The sequence below is a fragment of the Bombina bombina genome, chromosome 1 (assembly GCF_027579735.1).
Source record: "Bombina bombina isolate aBomBom1 chromosome 1, aBomBom1.pri, whole genome shotgun sequence".
In the NCBI taxonomy this organism is placed as follows: Eukaryota; Metazoa; Chordata; class Amphibia; order Anura; family Bombinatoridae; genus Bombina; species Bombina bombina.
The window spans coordinates 1,552,811,277-1,552,832,149 of record NC_069499.1 but is presented as its reverse complement, the minus strand read 5'-3'; the positions used below and the strand labels follow the sequence as shown (position 1 = coordinate 1,552,832,149).

Below are 20,873 nucleotides of genomic sequence, written 5' to 3'. Positions count from 1 at the left end.
GATTGGCCACGAATTTGCAGGGGGCGGCATTGCACAAGCATTTCACTAGAAATGCGTGTGCAATGATAAATGCCGACACAGGGTCGGCTCCAAGGGGGGGGGCTTTGGGGGGCAACCGCCTAATTGGAGAGCAGTGAAGAAGTAAATAATTCTCCTGATGGTCTATAGACCACTTACTGATATCCAGTCATTTCAAATGGAAACTGCAACATGTGCTCTCTCCTAAGTTGTCTGTAAGTGTGCTTGTGCCAGAGCTATAGCTGCACAACCACAACTATGTTCAGGTTTTCATTGTAATCAAAAAGTTTTTGAATTGGAAGTAAACGATCAGTGCTTCTGGGCTTTTCATGCAGAATTAACTTCTGTTTTCCTATTTAGAAAATATCTATTATAATTGTGGCATTAATAGATGATTAAGTTGATAATGATGTGTAAGTTACTGTACAGTTTGAGAGCTGCTGGTTTATCTAATGTCTCATCTCCTGCACATAATTAAATCAGGATCTGATAGCTTGTTCATTGGGGCTCTTGGAGTGCTTATGAGGGAAGATTAGATTGCTGGTAAATATCATTAATAATATCTGTACAAGTACTGTACTTCTTGGCACTCAACCTTATTGTCACATAAAAGCTTATTTGATCATTAGTAGCTACACATGCAAACAGTGTCCACTGGCTGTGTCATATGTGGAAGACGTCAGATGGGACTGAGATAGTGTGACACTAGGGGATAACGAGGAATGTTTTTTTTTTTTAAATTGTATTATTATTTAACATATTTCTCACCAAATAAATATATAAACCTGCTTATTTATTTGTACTAGCATAATAAAGAGAATCTGTCTATTTGGTAAATGAAAAATGTAATACAAAAGTACCCAAAGATTAAAAATTACTATAAACTTATGTTTTTTTTTGTTTTTTTTAATAAATTCCAATAATCACAAGAAAATTATTATGGGTTAAAATGGCCATACAATCTCATGATTACAGCAGTACTACCTTTGTTAGACACAAACATATTAGCTAAAATATTAGCCAAGTGGCATCCCTATCGTTACTTGTAGCAGGTAGTGACATACATGGTACAGGTATGTGACACTATGCAAACATCTGTCTGCAGGGTATTCATTGGAATCACATCCAGGAATCCCATCTCTCTGCAGATAAACTGGTCAACTGACTTCTTTCCAGGTGTTGCTCAGTATAGCACATAACTGTAATGCTCGTGGGATATTTCCCTATCAGACCAAACTCAGCGGAAGGATAAGGAAATATCCTAGAACAAAGTGCGTGTAAGAAATGAGGTAAGCAGTACTCTTGATAGACGGGGTAGTCCTTCATGGCAATAAGATGAAGGCAGAGAATGGTCAGAGACAGGTAGAGTTTGGCACCAGAAAGGCACTCCAGCAGAATAGCAGTTCAGGGGTAAACCAATAGAGTGGTCAGGAACAGGCAGAGGTCAGCAACAAAAGATAATCCAGCAGTTTAGCAGTTCAGGGGTAAACCAGGCAGAGTAGTCAGACAGGCAGAGTTCAGCAATGATAAGGTAATCCAGCAATTCAAGGGTTAAACAGGCAGAGTAGTCAGACAAGCAGAGTTCAGCAATATTAAGGCAATCCAGCAATTAAAGGGTTAAACAGGCAGAGTAGTCAGACAAGCAGAGTTCAGCAAAATTAAGGCAGTCCAACAATTGAAGGGTTAAACAGGCAGAGTAGTCAGACAAGCAGAGTTCAGCAAAATTAAGGCAGTCCAACAATTGAAGGGTTAAACAGGCAGAGTAGTCAGACAAGCAGAGTTCAGTAATATTAAAGCAATCCGGCAATTCAAGTAATAAAGCACCTAGGAGCACACACAATAACACCTATACTTGGGCAGTGAATGTAAGTTATGCAGGTACTTACATAGGCTCCGATTCACGCCAAGGAGTTCAAAGGATCCGGCTTCAGAGGGGAACAAAAGTGCGGCGATGACATCATCGCAGCAAGCTCACAGGAACCGCTGCATCCCTGGCAACAGCCAGAGCAGCAACCGCCGCATCCCTGGCAACAGCCAGAGCGGTGTGACATTAACCTTTCATTCTCAAAAATTGGGGACTGGCTTATGGAGATGGAACCTGAGCGGCTGGACCTAATTAGCACATATGCTGTGCAGATTCCTTCTTGACAGGTTAAAAATGTAAGTGATGTTTTGATAAAGCTCTGCATGAGGGCGAAATGCGTTAACAATAGCTATATCACTCTACTGTTCCATATAAGAAGTTTGCTTTTGGAACGTGGATACAGATATTCAGCAAAAGACTTTCATTTGAACGGCCGTTCATCACCTGTAATCATGCTGCACACTGAGAACATGCTCTAAAGATTCACACAGAGGAGAACTCCAGAAGTCAGTGACGTATCCACAACGCTAACATAGCTGGAATTGGATCCAACGGTTCAAGTAAAGACGTCTAACAAGCAACTGTGGTGGCGAATTTGTGCCTAACAGGTAAAGCAACTGAGGTGGCGTGTCCGTGAGTAACCGAGTTTATCCAAGTATAGCCTTGATTTGCTATCGGTGACTTTTCCTATATCCGCTTACACATTTAACAGCAAACAGAGAGCACCCCGGTAAAGCTGCGAAGGTAGCGAGGGGTCTCTGAGATACTAACTGTAAGGTTCTGTTCCTACACTCCCCTTCTCTTTCCCTGTCACACCCACTACCAATTGATTCGCTGTCTTCCCTTTAAATCAGGTGCTCACCTTGCACTCAGTGCTTAGTATTGTAGTTTCTACTACCAGACTGGATTACAAACCAATTGTCTCTATAAGCTGAAATTTGCCATTGAGGATTCTTTGTTATTAAAAACAACTACCTCTCTCACTGCCTAAAAGGACTTTCAACTTAAGGTGTTCATCTACTAGGAACGGTATTTGTAAAACTCAGATATTACCAACAAACCGTTTCTCTCATTCACCTGCAGTCATAAATTTCCAGCAGCAGATTCACACAGGCTAATATCGCTGCAACCGCCTCCACGCTAAACTGACGTCACAGCCCAAACAGCTCCGGCGTTTGTAGTCAGCGTGTAACCGCACTGATTTCTCTGCAACTCCGCAGCATTTCTACAGCCTCAAAGGAAGAGAAGGTAGTAAATCTTTCTTACCGTATTTTTGAACCACTATTGACTGTTTCTCCTACTTTGTGTTCAGCCTTCAGTTAAAGGAAACTACTACATAATAGCGGTTCTGTCATTTAACAACTCACTTGACTTTAACTAATACAAGCATATATTAACCACGCTGCCAACTGTGTTACAACTACTTTTGATACATCTGTTGTTTGTGCATTCGCAACAATATTACTCACTTTTGCTTGTGGTAATGGACTAAGCTATTTTCTGATTATATCTCTTTATGGTATTTATCAGTTATTTCATATAATCAATATAACACCGTTTCTATACTGTATAAATTATTTCCTGAGCAACACCACAAGACTTTAAGAACTCTTTCCTTCAATAAAGAGTTTAGACAGTCTTGTGTTACAAACACTAAATTTGGCTTCAACACTGCAGTTGTGTTCCACAAATTTGTTTAATCCTTATATAATACTAAGCCCGAGAAAACTATGGAACCAGCAGATTTACGCCAGATTGTATATAATCTTACCCAAAAGGTTGATCAGCTCTCACAAGGCCTACATGAATTACAGGTTGAAAATACTGCTCTAAGGAATGTTATAAAAGACTCTATTGCTTTAAAGGGGAATCAGCTTGACAACTCAATTGAACCTCAAGTTTCACTTCCTGACCTTTTCTCTGGGAATAGAAAAGCCTATAGGCAATTTAAAAATGCTTGTCAACTTCTTTTTTCTATGAGACCTAGAACATACCCCACTGACAGAGTTAAAGTTTTGACAACCATTTCTTTTCTCAGAGGTGATCCAAGAAACTGGGCTGATAAATTCATTGAAACCCAGGACCCAATTTTAGCCTCTCTTGACGATTTCTTCACTTCAATGGATGAAATGTATCTAGATACAGATATACAGCTTACTGCTGAGATGAGTTTAAGGAATCTTAAGCAAGGGAAGAGACCTGTGGAGGAGTATATCACCGACTTCAAACAGTACTCCACAGACGCTCATTGGACCCCTGTTGCACTCCGAAACCAATTCCGTTTAGGATTATCAGAAACATTAAAAGATGAATTTGCCCGAATTGAGTTACCTCAGACCCTTGATACTTTCATGAAGATGGCTATTCAAATTGATCGCCGCTTACGCAAAAGAAAAGCTGAAAAATATTCTACTGATTTGAAACCTAAAACCTCTTTTCATGTCGCTACAACCACCTCTTCTTCAACATCTAAATCTCAAGCAGAACCTATGGAAATTGGGTTTTTTAGAGGTCCTTTGTCTTTTGAAGAAAAACAACGTAGACGTGTTAAAAACTTGTGCATGTATTGCGCTAGTTCCTCCCATACTGTCCAGGACTGTTCAATACTATTAAAAAATAAGAAAAGTAAGTCCAACAACTTATTTACATCTCTTCATTCTCCATCGCAATCCACTTATTGTACTTTGTCTGTTTCCTTACAGCTACAACAAAGTCATCTGAAGATTGATGATGCTATTATCGATTCGGGGGCTTCTGGGAATTATATTGACCAAGATTTCTGCTCTATGAAGAATATACCACTCATCAAGAAAAAGACTCCTATACCTATTAGAGTCATAGATGGGTCACTTATGTTTTCAGGTCCAATTACACATGAGACCATCCCTATTATTACTGTTATTTCTGGACATACTGAAATGTTATCATTTGACGTTCTTCCCTCGCCCCATTTCCTTTTGGTTTTGGGTTTGAAGTGGTTACAACTTCATAACCCTGATATTATTTGGTCTCCTTTTCAAATAAAGTTTTCTTCAGATTATTGCAGAAATACCTGTTTTCCTTGTCCTTTATTGATAAATTCAACTATTCACTCTGACAGTTTACCTCCTCAGTATTTAGAGTTTCAAGATGTCTTCAGTAAGACCGAAGCAGAGAATTTACCACCACACAGGGTTTATGATTGCCCTATCGATCTTCAACCTGGAGCTAGGATTCCTTTTGGTCATCTTTACCCATTAAGCAATCCTGAACTTGAACATCTCAAATTGTATCTTGATGAGAACTTGAAAAAAGGCTTTATTAGGCCCTCCACTTCTCCAGCTGGAGCTGGTTTCTTCTTTGTGCGTAACAAAGATGCTAGTCTGAGGCCAATTATTGACTATCGTGAACTGAATAAGTGCACTATCAAAAACAGATACCCCCTGCCTTTGATTCCCGAAATGATTGAGAGGCTATCTGATGCTACTATATTCACTAAGCTTGACTTAAGAGGGGCGTATAATCTCATCCGAATAAAGGAGGGTCACGAATGGTTGACAGCGTTTAGGACCAGGTACGGCTTATTTGAATATCTTGTAATGCCTTTTGGCCTTTGCAATGCCCCTGCCACCTTCCAACATTTTATAAATGATGTGTTTCGTGATCTCCTTGACGTATGTCTAGTTATTTATTTGGATGATATCCTCATTTACTCAAGAACTATGGGATGAACATGTCAAACACGTCCGACAGGTGCTTGCCCGTTTAAGAGCACATAAACTTTACGCTAAATTGGAAAAATGTAAATTCCACACAACGGAAGTTTCATTCTTGGGTTATGATATCTCACCATCTGGAATCCAAATGCAAAAGCAGAAAGTTGACACTGTTTTGAATTGGCCTGAACCTAAGTCCAGAAAAGAACTACAACGTTTCCTTGGTTTCGCAAATTACTACAGGAAATTTATTAAGGGTTTTTCTAAAATAGTAAAGCCTCTTACAATATTAACCGGTTCTTCCAGTTCTTTCTTATGGGGTTCTGATGCTAAACATGCATTCCAACACTTAAAGTCTAGGTTCACTTCTGCACCTATCCTCCAATTTCCTAATCCTTCTTATCAGTATACCCTAGAAGTAGACTCCTCGGATTATGCAATCGGAGCTGTACTTTCACAACAAAAATCTTTATCCGAACCACTTCATCCTATTTCTTACTTCTCCAAACTTATGTCACCTGCCGAACGTAATTACGCCATAGGAGATAAGGAATTACTGGCAATCCGACGATCTCTTGAACATTGGAGACACCTTTTAGAGGGCACGGTCTTACCAATTGTTATCTACACAGATCATAAGAATCTACAATATTTACAATCCAACAAAACCCTTTCTGCTAGACAGGTTCGCTGGAGTTTATATTTTGATCGTTTTAACTTCACCATTATCTACAGACCAGCAAATAAAAATGCTAAAGCAGACGCCCTATCACGTCTTCCTATTCGTCCAACTGAGTCTCCCATCAGGAAAGATATTGTTTCTCCCCAATGTTTTATTGGTTTCACTTCTACTATATTATCTGAATTAAAAAACTTCTGTAAAAACAAACCTATACCTCCTGAACCAAATCTTCTCAAGATTCATGGCCTGTATTTCCAAGGTGAGAAATTGTATGTACCTGATGGTTTAAGAACACAGATTATACAGAGCTGCCATGATACCCCTTTGGCTGGTCATCCTGGGCTGTTAAGGACTCTTGATCTGGTTAGTCGTACTTATTGGTGGCCTCAAATGAAATCATCTATAGCTGAATATATTACCACTTGCAGGGATTGTGTCACTTCTAAACCTGAGCGGAGACCTCCTTTTGGATTACTTATGCCTCTACCAGTTTCCAACAAACCATGGCATCATATCTCAATGGATTTCATTGTTGAATTACCACCATCAAAAAAACAAACCACTATACTTGTTGTCATTGATTTATTCACAAAGATGGCTCATTTCATACCGTTTCATAAGCTTCCTACTTCCTCAGAGACTGCTTTTTTGTTCATTGATCATATTGTAAAGTTACATGGCATTCCCTCTATATTAACAACTGACCGAGGGACACAATTCACCTCCAAATTCTGGCTTAAATTATGTGAGATCACTAAGATGGAACATCGTTTTACCACAGCCTACCATCCCCAGACTAATGGGCAATCTGAGAGGTTGAACCAATGGCTTGAACATTATCTTCGGTGTTACTGTTCTTATCATCAGGCTGATTGGATTAATTACATCTCAATGGCAGAATTTGCTTACAATAACTCAATCAACTCTTCTATCAAGATGACCCCCTTCTTTGCTAACTATGCATATCATCCTAAATTTTCTTTCTTACCTTCTACTTCATCAGATTCTCCCTTACTTGATGATTTGCACAATTAATTACAGGAGAACTTTAAAATCATTCATGAAAACATCCTTGAAGCTCAAAAGTCTCAAAAACACTTTCATGACCTCAGAAGACGTAAAGCTCCTGACTACAAAATTGGAGATTTGGTTTGGCTTTCTACAAAGAATTTGAAATTACAAATCCCTTCTAAGAAAATGGCCAGTCTCTTTATTGGACCTTTTCCTATACAGAAAGTCATTAATGCCAATGCTGTCAGACTAGAGCTTCCCAGCTCTCTAAGGATACATCCCACATTTCACGTTTCCTTGTTGAAACCTTACGTCCGCACTAGGAATGACCAAGTCCTTCTACCTCCTTCAAATATAGCTTCAGATGGTAAAGAATATGAGGTTGAAACCATATTGGACTCTAGAATTTCAAAAGGTGTACTTCAGTATTTGGTGAGATGGAAAGATTATTCTGCAGAGGAAGATTCTTGGGAACCTCTTTCTAATATTAATTCTCCACGACTTCTGTCGTTGTTCCATCGTCGCCATCCTGACCGACCTCGACCTTTCGCTGTGGAACAGCTTCCTTGACGAGGAGGTTCTGTAAGGTTCTGTTCCTACACTCCCCTTCTCTTTCCCTGTCACACCCACTACCAATTGATTCGCTGTCTTCCCTTTAAATCAGGTGCTCACCTTGCACTCAGTGCTTAGTATTGTAGTTTCTACTACCAGACTGGATTACAAACCAATTGTCTCTATAAGCTGAAATTTGCCATTGAGGATTCTTTGTTATTAAAAACAACTACCTCTCTCACTGCCTAAAAGGACTTTCAACTTAAGGTGTTCATCTACTAGGAACGGTATTTGTAAAACTCAGATATTACCAACAAACCGTTTCTCTCATTCACCTGCAGTCATAAATTTCCAGCAGCAGATTCACACAGGCTAATATCGCTGCAACCGCCTCCACGCTAAACTGACGTCACAGCCCAAACAGCTCCGGCGTTTGTAGTCAGCGTGTAACCGCACTGATTTCTCTGCAACTCCGCAGCATTTCTACAGCCTCAAAGGAAGAGAAGGTAGTAAATCTTTCTTACCGTATTTTTGAACCACTATTGACTGTTTCTCCTACTTTGTGTTCAGCCTTCAGTTAAAGGAAACTACTACATAATAGCGGTTCTGTCATTTAACAACTCACTTGACTTTAACTAATACAAGCATATATTAACCACGCTGCCAACTGTGTTACAACTACTTTTGATACATCTGTTGTTTGTGCATTCGCAACAATATTACTCACTTTTGCTTGTGGTAATGGACTAAGCTATTTTCTGATTATATCTCTTTATGGTATTTATCAGTTATTTCATATAATCAATATAACACCGTTTCTATACCTGTATAAATTATTTCCTGAGCAACACCACAAGACTTTAAGAACTCTTTCCTTCAATAAAGAGTTTAGACAGTCTTGTGTTACAAACACTAAATTTGGCTTCAACACTGCAGTTGTGTTCCACAAATTTGTTTAATCCTTATACTAACATTAAAATTGTGCTTCCACTTTTACTGTTTGCTCTGATGTCATCATGCACTATACATTAAGGATGAAGTTATAAGTACTTTATTGACTTCCTTATATATTTTATCAATATACGCATTTAAAGGATCCTTAGCATTGTTACTAGGTATAAATTAGCTAGTGTTGCATTGGATTTTAGATTAGATAGGTTACAATTTTCTTTGTAATAGAGTGGTTACAACCGACTTCGCAACAGATTGGAGATTTATTGTTTACAACCAACTCTGTAACAGATTGGAGAATTATCTGTGATTGACCTATTTTAAGTTAAGATTCTGTTATATACATTCTTTTAGTCACTATCGCCTAGATTTAGAGTTCTGCGGCCAAAGGGGTGCGTTAGCTACGTGTGCTTTTTTCCCCCCGCACCTTTTAAGCAACGCTGGTATTGAGAGTTCTCAGAAGGGCTGCGTTAGGCTCCAAAAAGGGAGCGTACAGGCATATTTACCGCCACTGCAACTCTCAATACCAGCGGTGCTTACGGACACGCCCAGCTTCAAAAACGTGCTCGTGCACGATTCCCCCATAGGAAACAATGGAGCAGTTTGAGCTGAAAAAAAACCTAACACCTGCAAAAAAGCAGCGTTCAGCTCCTAACGCAGCCCCATTGTTTTCTATGGGGAAACACTTCCTAAGTCTGCACCTAACACCCTAACATGTACCCCGAGTCTAAACACCCCTAGCCTTACACTTATTAACCCCTGATCTGCCGCCCCCGCTATCGCTGACCCCTGCATATTATTTTTAACCCCTAATCTGCCGCTCCACACACCGCCGCAACCTACGTTATCCCTATGTACCCCTAATCTGCTGCCCCTAACACCGCCGACCCCTATATTATATTTATTAACCCCTAATCTGCCGCCCCCAACGTCGCCGCCACCTACCTACAATTATTAACCCCTAATCTGCCGACCGGACCTCACTGCTACTCTAATAAATGTATTAACCCCTAAAGCTAAGTCTAACTCTAACCCTAACACCCCCCTAAGTTAAATATAATTTAATTCTAACGAAATAAAATAAATCTTATTAAATAAATTAATCCTATTTAAAGCTAAATACTTACCTGTAAAATAAACCCTAATATAGCTACAATATAAATAATAATTATATTGTAGCTATTTTAGGATTAATATTTATTTTACAGGCAACTTTGTATTTATTTTAACTAGGTACAATAGCTATTAAATAGTTATTAACTATTTAATAGCTACCTAGTTAAAATAATTACAAAATTACCTGTAAAATAAATCCTAACCTAAGTTACAATTAAACCTAACACTACACTATCAATAAATTAATTAAATAAACTATCTACAATTATCTACAATTAAATCAACTAAACTAAATTACAAAAAACAAACAAACACTAAATTACAAAAAAAAACCCCACTAAATTACAAAAAATAAAAAAAGATTACAAGAATTTTAAACTAATTACACCTACTCTAAGCCCCCTAAAAAAATAACAAAGCCCCCCCATAATAAAAAAATGCCCTACCCTATTCTAAAATAAAAATTTAACAGCTCTTTTACCTTACCAGCCCTTAAAAGGGCCTTTTGCAGGGCATGCCCCAAAGAAAACAGCTCTTTTGCATTTAAATAAACATACAATACCCCCCCCAACATTACAACCCACCACCCACATACCCCTAATATAACCCAAACCCCCCTTAAAAAACCTAACACTAAGCCCCTGAAGATCTTCCTACCTTGTCTTCACCACGCCGGGTGAAGAGGGTCCGAAGTCTTCCTCCTATCCGGCAAGAAGAGGTCCAGAAGAGGCTCCGAAGTCTTTATCCTATCCGGCTAGAAGAGGATCCGGACAGGCAAACATCTTCATCCAAGCGGCATCTTCTATCTTCTTCCATCCGGTGCGGAGCGGGACCATCTTGAAGCAGCCGACGCGGATCCATCCTCTTCTAACGACGTCCTAAGTCCGAATGAAGGTTCCTTTAAATGACATCATCCAAGATGGCGTCCCTCGAATTCCGATTGGCTGATAGGATTCTATCAGCCAATAGGAATTAAGGTAAGAAAAATCTGATTGGATGATTGAATCAGCCAATCAGATTCAAGTTCACTCGGATTGGCTGATTCAATCAGCCAATCAGATTGAGCTTGCATTCTATTGGCTGTTCCGATCAGCCAATAGAATGCAAGCTCAATCTGATTGGCCGATTGGATCAGCCAATCCAATTGAACTTGAATCTGATTGGCTGATTCAATCAGCCAATCAGATTTTTCCTACCTTAATTCCGATTGGCTGATAGAATCCTATCAGCCAATCGGAATTTGAGGGACGCCATCTTGGATGACGTCATTTAAAGGAACCTTCATTCGGACTTAGGACGTCGTTAGAAGAGGATGGATCCGCATCGGCTGCTTCAAGATGGTCCCGCTCCGCGCCGGATGGAAGAAGATAGAAGATGCCGCTTGGATGAAGATGTTTGCCGGTCCGGATCTCCTCTTCTTGCCGGATAGGATGAAGACTTCGGAGCCTCTTCTGGACCTCTTCTTGCCGGATAGGAGGAAGACTTCAGACCCTCTTCTGGACGGATCGGTGATACCCGGCGTGGTGAAGACAAGGTAGGAAGATCTTCAGGGGCTTAGTGTTAGGTTTTTTAAGGGAGGTTTGGGTTAGATTAGGGATATGTGGGTGGTGGGTTGTAATGTTGGGGGGGTATTGTATGTTTATTTAAATGCAAAAGAGCTGTTTTCTTTGGGGCATGCCCCGCAAAAGGCCCTTTTAAGGGCTGGCAAGGTAAAAGAGCTGTTACATTTTTATTTTAGAATAGGGTAGGGCATTTTTTTTTATTTTGGGGGGCTTTGTTATTTTTTTAGAAGGCTTAGAGTAGGTGTAATTAGTTTAAAATTCTTGTAATCTTTTTTTATTTTTTGTAATTTAGTGTTTTTTTTTGTAATTAACGGCTAGATTTGGAGTTTTGTCGGTAACGACCCGAAAAACTAACGCCGGCTTTTTTCTGGCCGCACCATAAAAATAACTCTGGTATTGAGAGTCCACATAAAGGCTGCGTTAGGCTCCAAAAAAGGAGCGTAGAGCATTTTTAACGCAGCTTCAACTCTCGATACCAGAGTTGCTTACGCAAGCGGCCAGCCTCAAAAACGTGCTCGTGCACGATTCTCCCATAGGAAACAATGGGGCTGTTTGAGCTGAAAAAAAACCTAACACCTGCAAAAAAGCCGCGTTCAGCTCCTAACGCAGCCCCATTGTTTGCTATGCGGAAACACTTCCTACGTCTGCACCTAACACCCTAACATGTACCCCGAGTCTAAACACCCCTAACCTTACACTTATTAACCCCTAATCTGCCGCCCCCGCTATCGCTGACCCCTGCATATTATTATTAACCCCTAATCTGCCGCTCCGTAAACCGCCGCTACTTACATTATCCCTATGTACCCCTAATCTGCTGCCCTAACATCGCCGACCCCTATATTATATTTATTAACCCCTAATCTGCCCCCCACAACGTCGCCTCCACCTGCCTACACTTATTAACCCCTAATCTGCCGAGCGGACCTGAGCGCTACTATAATAAAGTTATTAACCCCTAATCCGCCTCACTAACCCTATAATAAATAGTATTAACCCCTAATCTGCCCTCCCTAACATCGCCAACACCTAACTTCAATTACTAACCCCTAATCTGCCGACTGGAGCTCACCGCTATTCTAATAAATGTATTAACCCCTAAAGCTAAGTCTAACCCTAACACTAACACCCCCCCTAAGTTAAATATAATTTACATCTAACGAAATTAATTAACTCTTATTAAATAAATTATTCCTATTTAAAGCTAAATACTTACCTGTAAAATAAATCCTAATATAGCTACAATATAAATTATAATTATATTATAGCTATTTTAGGATTTATATTTATTTTACAGGTAACTTTGTATTTATTTTAACCAGGTACAATAGCTATTAAATAGTTAAGAACTATTTAATAGCTAAAATAGTTAAAATATTTACAAAATTACCTGTAAAATAAATCCTAACCTAAGTTACAATTAAACCTAACACTACACTATCAATAAATTAATTAAATAAACTACCTACAATTACCTACAATTAACCTAACACTACACTATCAATAAATTAATTAAATACAATTCCTACAAATAAATACAATTAAATAAACTAGCTAAAGTACAAAAAATAAAAAAGAACTAAGTTACAAAAAATAAAAAAATATTTACAAACATAATAAAAATATTACAACAATTTTAAACTAATTACACCTACTCTAAGCCCCCTAATAAAATAACAAAGCCCCCCAAAATAAAAAAATGCCCTACCCTATTCTATATTACTAAAGTTCAAAGCTCTTTTACCTTACCAGCCCTGAACAGGGCCCTTTGCGGGGCATGCCCCAAAGAATTCAGCTCTTTTGCCTGTAAAAAAAAACATACAATACCCCCCCCCAACATTACAACCCACCACCCACATACCCATAATCTAACCCAAACCCCCCTTAAATAAACCTAACACTAAGCCCCTGAAGATCTTCCTACCTTATCTTCACCATACCAGGTTCACCGATCCGTCCTAAAGAGCTCCTCCAATGTCCTGATCCAAGCCCAAGCGGGGGGCTGAAGAGGTCCATGATCCGGATGAAGTCTTCATCCAAGCGGGAGCTGAAGAGGTCCATGATCCGGATGAAGTCTTCATCCAAGCGGGAGCTGAAGAGGTCCATGATCCGGATGAAGTCTTCTATCAACGGCATCTTCAATCTTCTTTCTTCCGGATCCATCTTGCAGACCTCCGACGCGGAACATCCTCTTCTCCCGACGCCTACTAGCCGAATGACGGTTCCTTTAAGGGACGTCATCCAAGATGGCGTCCCTCGAATTCCGATTGGCTGATAGGATTCTATCAGCCAATCGGAATTAAGGTAGGAATATTCTGATTGGCTGATGGAATCAGCCAATCAGAATCAAGTTCAATCCGATTGGCTGATCCAATCAGCCAATCAGATTGAGCTCGCATTCTATTGGCTGTTCCGATCAGCCAATAGAATGCGAGCTCAATCTGATTGGCTGATTGGATCAGCCAATCGGATTGAACTTGATTCTGATTGGCTGATTCCATCAGCCAATCAGAATATTCCTACCTTAATTCCGATTGGCTGATAGAATCCTATCAGCCAATCGGAATTCGAGGTACGCCATCTTGGATGACGTCCCTTAAAGGAACCGTCATTCGGCTAGTAGGCGTCGGGAGAAGAGGATGTTCCGCGTCGGAGGTCTGCAAGATGGATCCGGAAGAAAGAAGATTGAAGATGCCGTTGATAGAAGACTTCACCCGGATCATGGACCTCTTCAGCTCCCGCTTGGATGAAGACTTCATCCGGATCATGGACCTCTTCAGCCCCCCGCTTGGGCTTGGATCAGGACATCGGAGGAGCTCTTCAGGACGGATCGGTGAACCTGGCAGGGTGAAGATAAGGTAGGAAGATCTTCAGGGGCTTAGTGTTAGGTTTATTTAAGGGGGGTTTGGGTTAGATTAGGGGTATGTGGGTGGTGGGTTGTAATGTTGGGGGGGGGGTATTGTATGTTTTTTTTTACAGGCAAAAGAGCTGAATTCTTTGGGGCATGCCTCGCAAAGGGCCCTGTTCAGGGCTGGTAAGGTAAAAGAGCTTTGAACTTTAGTAATTTAGAATAGGGTAGGGCATTTTTTTATTTTGGGGGGCTTTGTTATTTTATTAGGGGGCTTAGAGTAGGTGTAATTAGTTTAAAATTGTTGTAATATTTTTATTATGTCTGTAAATATTTTTTTATTTTTTGTAACTTAGTTCTTTTTTATTTTTTGTACTTTAGCTAGTTTATTTAATTGTATTTATTTGTAGGAATTGTATTTAATTAATTTATTGATAGTGTAGTGTTAGGTTAATTGTAGGTAATTGTAGGTAGTTTATTTAATTAATTTATTGATAGTGTAGTGTTAGGTTTAATTGTAACTTAGGTTAGGATTTATTTTACAGGTAATTTTGTAATTATTTTAACTAGGTAGCTATTAAATAGTTCTTAACTATTTAATAGCTATTGTACCTAGTTAAAATAAATACAAAGTTGCCTGTAAAATAAATATTAATCCTAAAATAGCTACAATATAATTATTATTTATATTGTAGCTATATTAGGGTTTATTTTACAGGTAAGTATTTAGCTTTAAATAGGATTAATTTATTTAATAAGATTTATTTTATTTCGTTAGATTTAAATTATATTTAACTTAGGGGGGTGTTAGGGTTAGGGTTAGACTTAGCTTTAGGGGTTAATACATTTATTAGAGTAGCAGCGAGGTCCGGTCAGCAGATTAGGGGTTAATACTTGAAGTTAGGTGTCGGCGATGTTAGGGAGGGCAGATTAGGGGTTAATACTATTTATTATAGGGTTTGTGAGGTGGGAGTGAGGCGGATTAGGGGTTAATAATTGTAGGTAGGTAGTGGCGACGTTGGGGGGGGCAGATTAGGGGGTAATAAATATGTCGGGGTCGGCGATGTTAGGGGCAGCAGATTAGGGGTACATAGGGATAATGTAGGTTGCGGCGGTGTGCGGTCGGCAGATTAGGGGTTAAAAAAATTTAATAGAGTAGCAGCGATGTGGGGGGGCCTCGGTTTAGGGGTACATAGGTAGTTTATGGGTGTTAGTGTACTTTAGAGCACAGTAGTTAAGAGCTTTATGAACCGGCGTTAGCCCAGAAAGCTCTTAACTCCTGGCTTTTTTCTGCGGCTGGAGTCTTGTCGTTAGATTTCTAACGCTCACTTCAGCCAAGACTCTAAATACCGGCGTTAGAAAGATCCCATTGAAAAGATAGGATACGCAATTGACGTAAGGGGATCTGCGGTGTGGAAAAGTCGCGGCTGGAAAGTGAGCGTTAGACCCTTTCCTGACTGACTCTAAATACCAGCGGGCGGCCCAAACCAGCGTTAGGACCCCCTAACGCTGGTTTTGACGGCTAACGCAGAACTCTAAATCTAGGCGTATGTTTATTATGTATAGATTTCTTTATTAGAATTATGTTTCAATTGCGGTTTTAGCTGATTTTTACATGTGTTTAGATATCACTATACACTTAACATAATAGGCTTTAGAATTTTATGCCTCTTACATATAACACAGCCTAAATAACGGCACATAACACATTTTATATAAACACTAAATTATATCAACTAGCACATTATCACTTTATTACACAGTGTTATTCGTCAAAGCTCAATATTTTGATTTATTAGTTGGGAGACGTCCCAGTTTTTTTTAAGGGTATATACACCTGACTGAATTGTATATATTGTATTTTTATATATTCATTTGTCTTATTAAATATTCATTAATATTTGTGTTCAAGTACATTTGCGTTAAAGTATTTTATGTCCAGTATTTTTGAGATATTACCAATAGGTTCAATATTTGATTCTATATTGTATTCTATATTTGATTCTATAATTTGATTATCCTTCAGTTTTGTATTGCTCCCTTGTGAAGCGCTCCTCATTTTATTTAATTTTCTCTGAATTCAATTTAACTCACTTAGGGAAGGTGGGTTTTAAATAGGAGCTTGTACAAGACAAGTCTTAGCGCCCAAATTTTCGTTATTTTTCAAGTTAAAAATGTAAGTAGAAAAGTGTGTGTGTGGGGCGGGGGAAATGCAGACACTTTTTTGTTATTAATATTTGTAAACTGTCACTGCCTGCCCCATTCGAGTTTTAATATTCAAAACATTAGGAAGCAATGGGGCGTAACCAGTGTGTAGGCACTTTAGGCTGTGTAAAGTATTAATAGTATGCCAGCTGTGTTTAGCTTTCAGCGGCATGAATTCATTTTTTACCTATAAGGGCCGGGCAAATGAAATCACTTTAATGGAGCACATATATTTAACCTATAAGGGCCATTTATATTAGTTAATTATTATGAGTGAATTAATATTCACTACAAGGGGCAATATATATTATAAATGTACTCATATAGGATTTATTCATTTACAAATTGGAGCAGAAATTGGCTTACAGCAAGATAAGACGCTCGTTTTCATGAGCAGGGAACTAAAAAAGGTACAACCTGACTGCAATATCCCATGCCAAAATGTTGGTTAATGTCTGTAACCTTATTTTGTTAAAAAAACAAACCTTTTTTTGTTAAAAATTGCATATACCTATATATATATATATATATATATATATATATATATATATATATATTTATTTAAAATTTGCGATGATTCAATGTTTACTGAATAAAAAAAAAAAGCATTATTTATGTGAGAACTTACCTGATAAATTAATTTCTTTCATGGTGGCGAGAGTCCACGAGCTGTTAAGGATGGGATATACAATCCTACCAGGAGGAGTTTCCTAAACCTCAAATGCTTATAAATACCCCTCCCACCTCACACATACCTCAGTTTAACATTTAGCCAATAGTAAGGTGTTTAAGAAGTAAACAAATAAAAAATAGGAGCAGGAAAAAATATGTTCTTTATACAAAAAAAAAAATCATAACCCAAAAATGGGTGGGCCTCGTGGACTCTCGTCACCATGAAAGAAATGAATTTATCAGGTAAGTTCTTACATAAATTATGTTTTCTTTCATATAGGTGGCAAGAGTCCATGAGCTGTTACTGATGGGATATAATACCTAAGATGTGGAAGTTCATGAGTAACAATAAAGGGAGAGATAAATAAAAACAGCTAGTTTCACTGAGAAATGATATCCAAAATTTAACAAAGTCTTTTTCTAAATTATCAAAAAAACTCAATTACAGTGGGTATTGAGAAGAATATCCCACTTGAAAATAATCACATTTTGTTGCTTTGCAGTCTGAAATAAAGACAGACACAGTTTTTGTTTATCCAGTTGTAATTACTGAGTGCAACTTATAACATCCAAGTGAAAGATACAACACCAACATGTCAGGCAAAAATAAAGACAATTCAAAAACAGAATCACTGAGTTGGAAAAAGGATCACCCCCATGTGTCAGTATTTTGTTGAACCACCTTTTGCTTTAATTACAGCCTTTAGTCTGTTGGGATATATCTATACTAACTTTGCACATCTAGACTGTACAATATTTGCCCACTCTTTTTTGCAGAACTGCTCCAGTTCCGTTACATTTGATGGTGACCGTTTGTGGACTGCAGTCTTCAAGTCATGCCACAGATATTCAATTGGGTTTAAGTCTGGGGCTCGGACTAGGCCATGCAAGGACATTCACCCTTTTCTCCTTCAACCACTGTGTGGCCATTTTTGTTGTGTACTTTGGGTCATTGTCATGTTGGAAGGTGCAGATGGCAGCAGATTTTCCTCAAGAATTTGAAAGTATTTAGCCCCATCCATTATTCCTTCTATCCTGACAAGTGCTCCAGTGCCTGCTGCAGAGCAACACCCCCATAACAGGATATTACCACCTGCATGCTTTACTGTAGGTATGGTGTTATTTGGATGGTGAGCTGTATTGGATTTCCCCCAGACATATTGTTTGGTGTTGAGGCCAAATAATTCAATTTTAGTCTCATCTTACCATAACACCTTTTCCATGTGGCCTCAGAATCTCCTAGGTGTGTTATGGCAAAGCTCAGTCGTGACTGCATGTGGGCTGTCTTGAGGAGTGGCTTTTTTCTTGCAACCCTCCCATACAAGCCACATTTGTGGAGAATTTGTGATATTGTTCTCACATACACACAATGACCACTCTTTGTCATAACTTCCTGTAACTGCTTCAGAGTTGCTGTGGGCCTCTTGGTAGCCTCTCTGACCAGTTTCCTCCTGGCACTTTCATCCAGTTTGAAGCAACGTCCTGATCCAGAGAGGGTCTGTGTTGTACGAAATACCTTCCACTTCTTAATAATAGACTTCACTGTGCTTCTTGGCATTGATAAAGCCTTTGATATTTTCTTGTATCCATCTCCTGACTTGTGCCTGACCACAACTTTATCCCGGAGATCTTTTGACAGTGCCTTGCCACCCATAGTTGATTGTTTGCTTCAGTTGCACTACAAGGGACTGAGATGCTCCAGGAAGGCTCTTTTCATACTGAGTTAATCAATATGCCCACAGCTGATCACAGTTGAAGGTCAAATGGCTTTGTGTGTGTCATTGAGAAGGTGATTAGCTACACCTGATTGAGTTTACAAGTAATTTTAGGAGGGGGTGATCATTTTTCCAACTCAGTGATTCTGTTTTTTAATTGCCTTTATTTTTGCCTAACATGTTGGTGTTGTATCTTTCACTTGGATGTTATAAGTTGCACTGAGTAATTACAACTGGATAAACAAAAACTGTGTCTGTCTTTATCTCAGGCTGCAAAGCAACAAAATGTGATTATTTTGAAGGAGGGGGGATTATTTCAATATCCACTGTATAGACACTAGAATCAAACTGAGAGAGCTGCCTGAAGAGGCAAAAACATCAAAATGGTAAAATTTTGTAAAGGTATGCAAAGAAGACTAAGTGGCCGCTTTGCAGATTTGAACAACTGAAGCCTCATACTTGAAAGCCCAAGATTTATTTATTTATACAATATTTTACCAGGAAGGATACATTGAGATTTATCTTGTTTTCAAGTATGTCCTGGGTCCACAAAACATTGCATTGATACAATAGGGTACAATAAAATACAAAAACAATAATAATACACAATATATGCAAAAATTTAACATAGAACAGGTAGGAAATATATAATCAACCATGACAGGTGAATTCTGTTTTGAGATATGTAGAGAGGGATCTCTTAAAGGATATTAGGCTTGGGGAAGATGTGGCAACTGATCTTGTAGAATAAGCTGTAATTCTCTGAGGCGGAGATTGGCCCACCTCCAAATAAGCTATGTGAATCAAAAGTTTTACCCAAGATGCTAAAGAAATAGCAGAGGCTTTCTGACCTTTCCTAGAACCAGAGAAAAGAACAAACAGACTGAAGTATGGGTGAGGTGGGAGAGGTATTTATAGGCATTTGAGGTTTTGGAAACTTTGCCTCCTCCTGGTAGGAATGTATATCCCATCAGTAACAGCTCGTGGACTCTCGCCACCTATATTAAAGAAATCTATTTAAACTGCACTTTTTTTCTGCGCTATTATAGTGAGTGTTTGCAAAATATCACTGTCACCAATATGGCTGCCTAAGGCATGAATTATTACAAGCAGTGGTGTCTCTGCAAATGATATCTGGGGGGGCAGAAATGCCACAGACGGAGCTGGGGGCAGTACAGGGCAGAGTAGTGGGGAAAAAGATAGGATTACCCCAAGTATCATGGCCGTGATCCCCCCAACAAACACCTGTCAATGCAAAATGAGTGTCTGTGAAATACCGAGCACCTGACAACACACACATAACATATGTTATTGTGAATAGACTGTGCCTGTATTTCACATGTGTTTATGTGTATTTTCCCTTGGATTTGAAAAGTGCTGTAATTCTCACCTTGCTGTATCATCCGTCCCATATGATCTCCACACAGTTCCTGCAAACACATTTTAAATTCAGACACAGCCACAGAAAGTTTGTCCCAGGTGAGTTCATCCTGAAATTACAACTTCATAATTACTGTTTACCCAAAAAATTATTCTTACACTTATTTTTGCCTCAAGTTTAACATAGAAAAAAAATGTAGTGAATATAATTTACTAAATAATATAAATATTTTATTTTGTATAAATTATAAATGTGGAAAATAAACACAGGATTTTCCAGTTCCTGCATACCAGATCATTCACTTCAAAGCAATTCTTGTTCCTAATGTTTCCAGTTGCAGCTGCATATTAAAATCTTCTGCACAGTGATTGACAGCTTATTGCATTTTCTGATAAGTTCTTTGGAGAGCAAACTATGTGCTAGATTTATGAAAAAGACTAAGCACCTAAGAGGTTATATTTCAATGCTTAAAAAAGGACAGTAAAGTCAAAATTAAACTTTTATTACTCAAATTGAGTTTGTCACTTTAAACATGTTTCTAATTTATTTGTGATATCAAATTTGCTTTGTTCTCTTAGTATCCTTTGTCCGAATAAGGCAG

At 38.7% G+C, this 20,873-nt stretch overlaps 1 protein-coding gene across 1 annotated transcript in view; it reads right to left on the bottom strand.

The window, feature by feature from the left end:
* The window catches only part of TRIM47 (tripartite motif containing 47), an 81,168-nt gene that overhangs the window by 7,013 nt on the left and 53,282 nt on the right, over positions 1–20,873 (bottom strand). Inside the window, 1 exon segment of the mRNA XM_053688671.1 lies at positions 20,282–20,381. Coding sequence (XP_053544646.1) covers positions 20,282–20,381 — 100 coding nt within the window.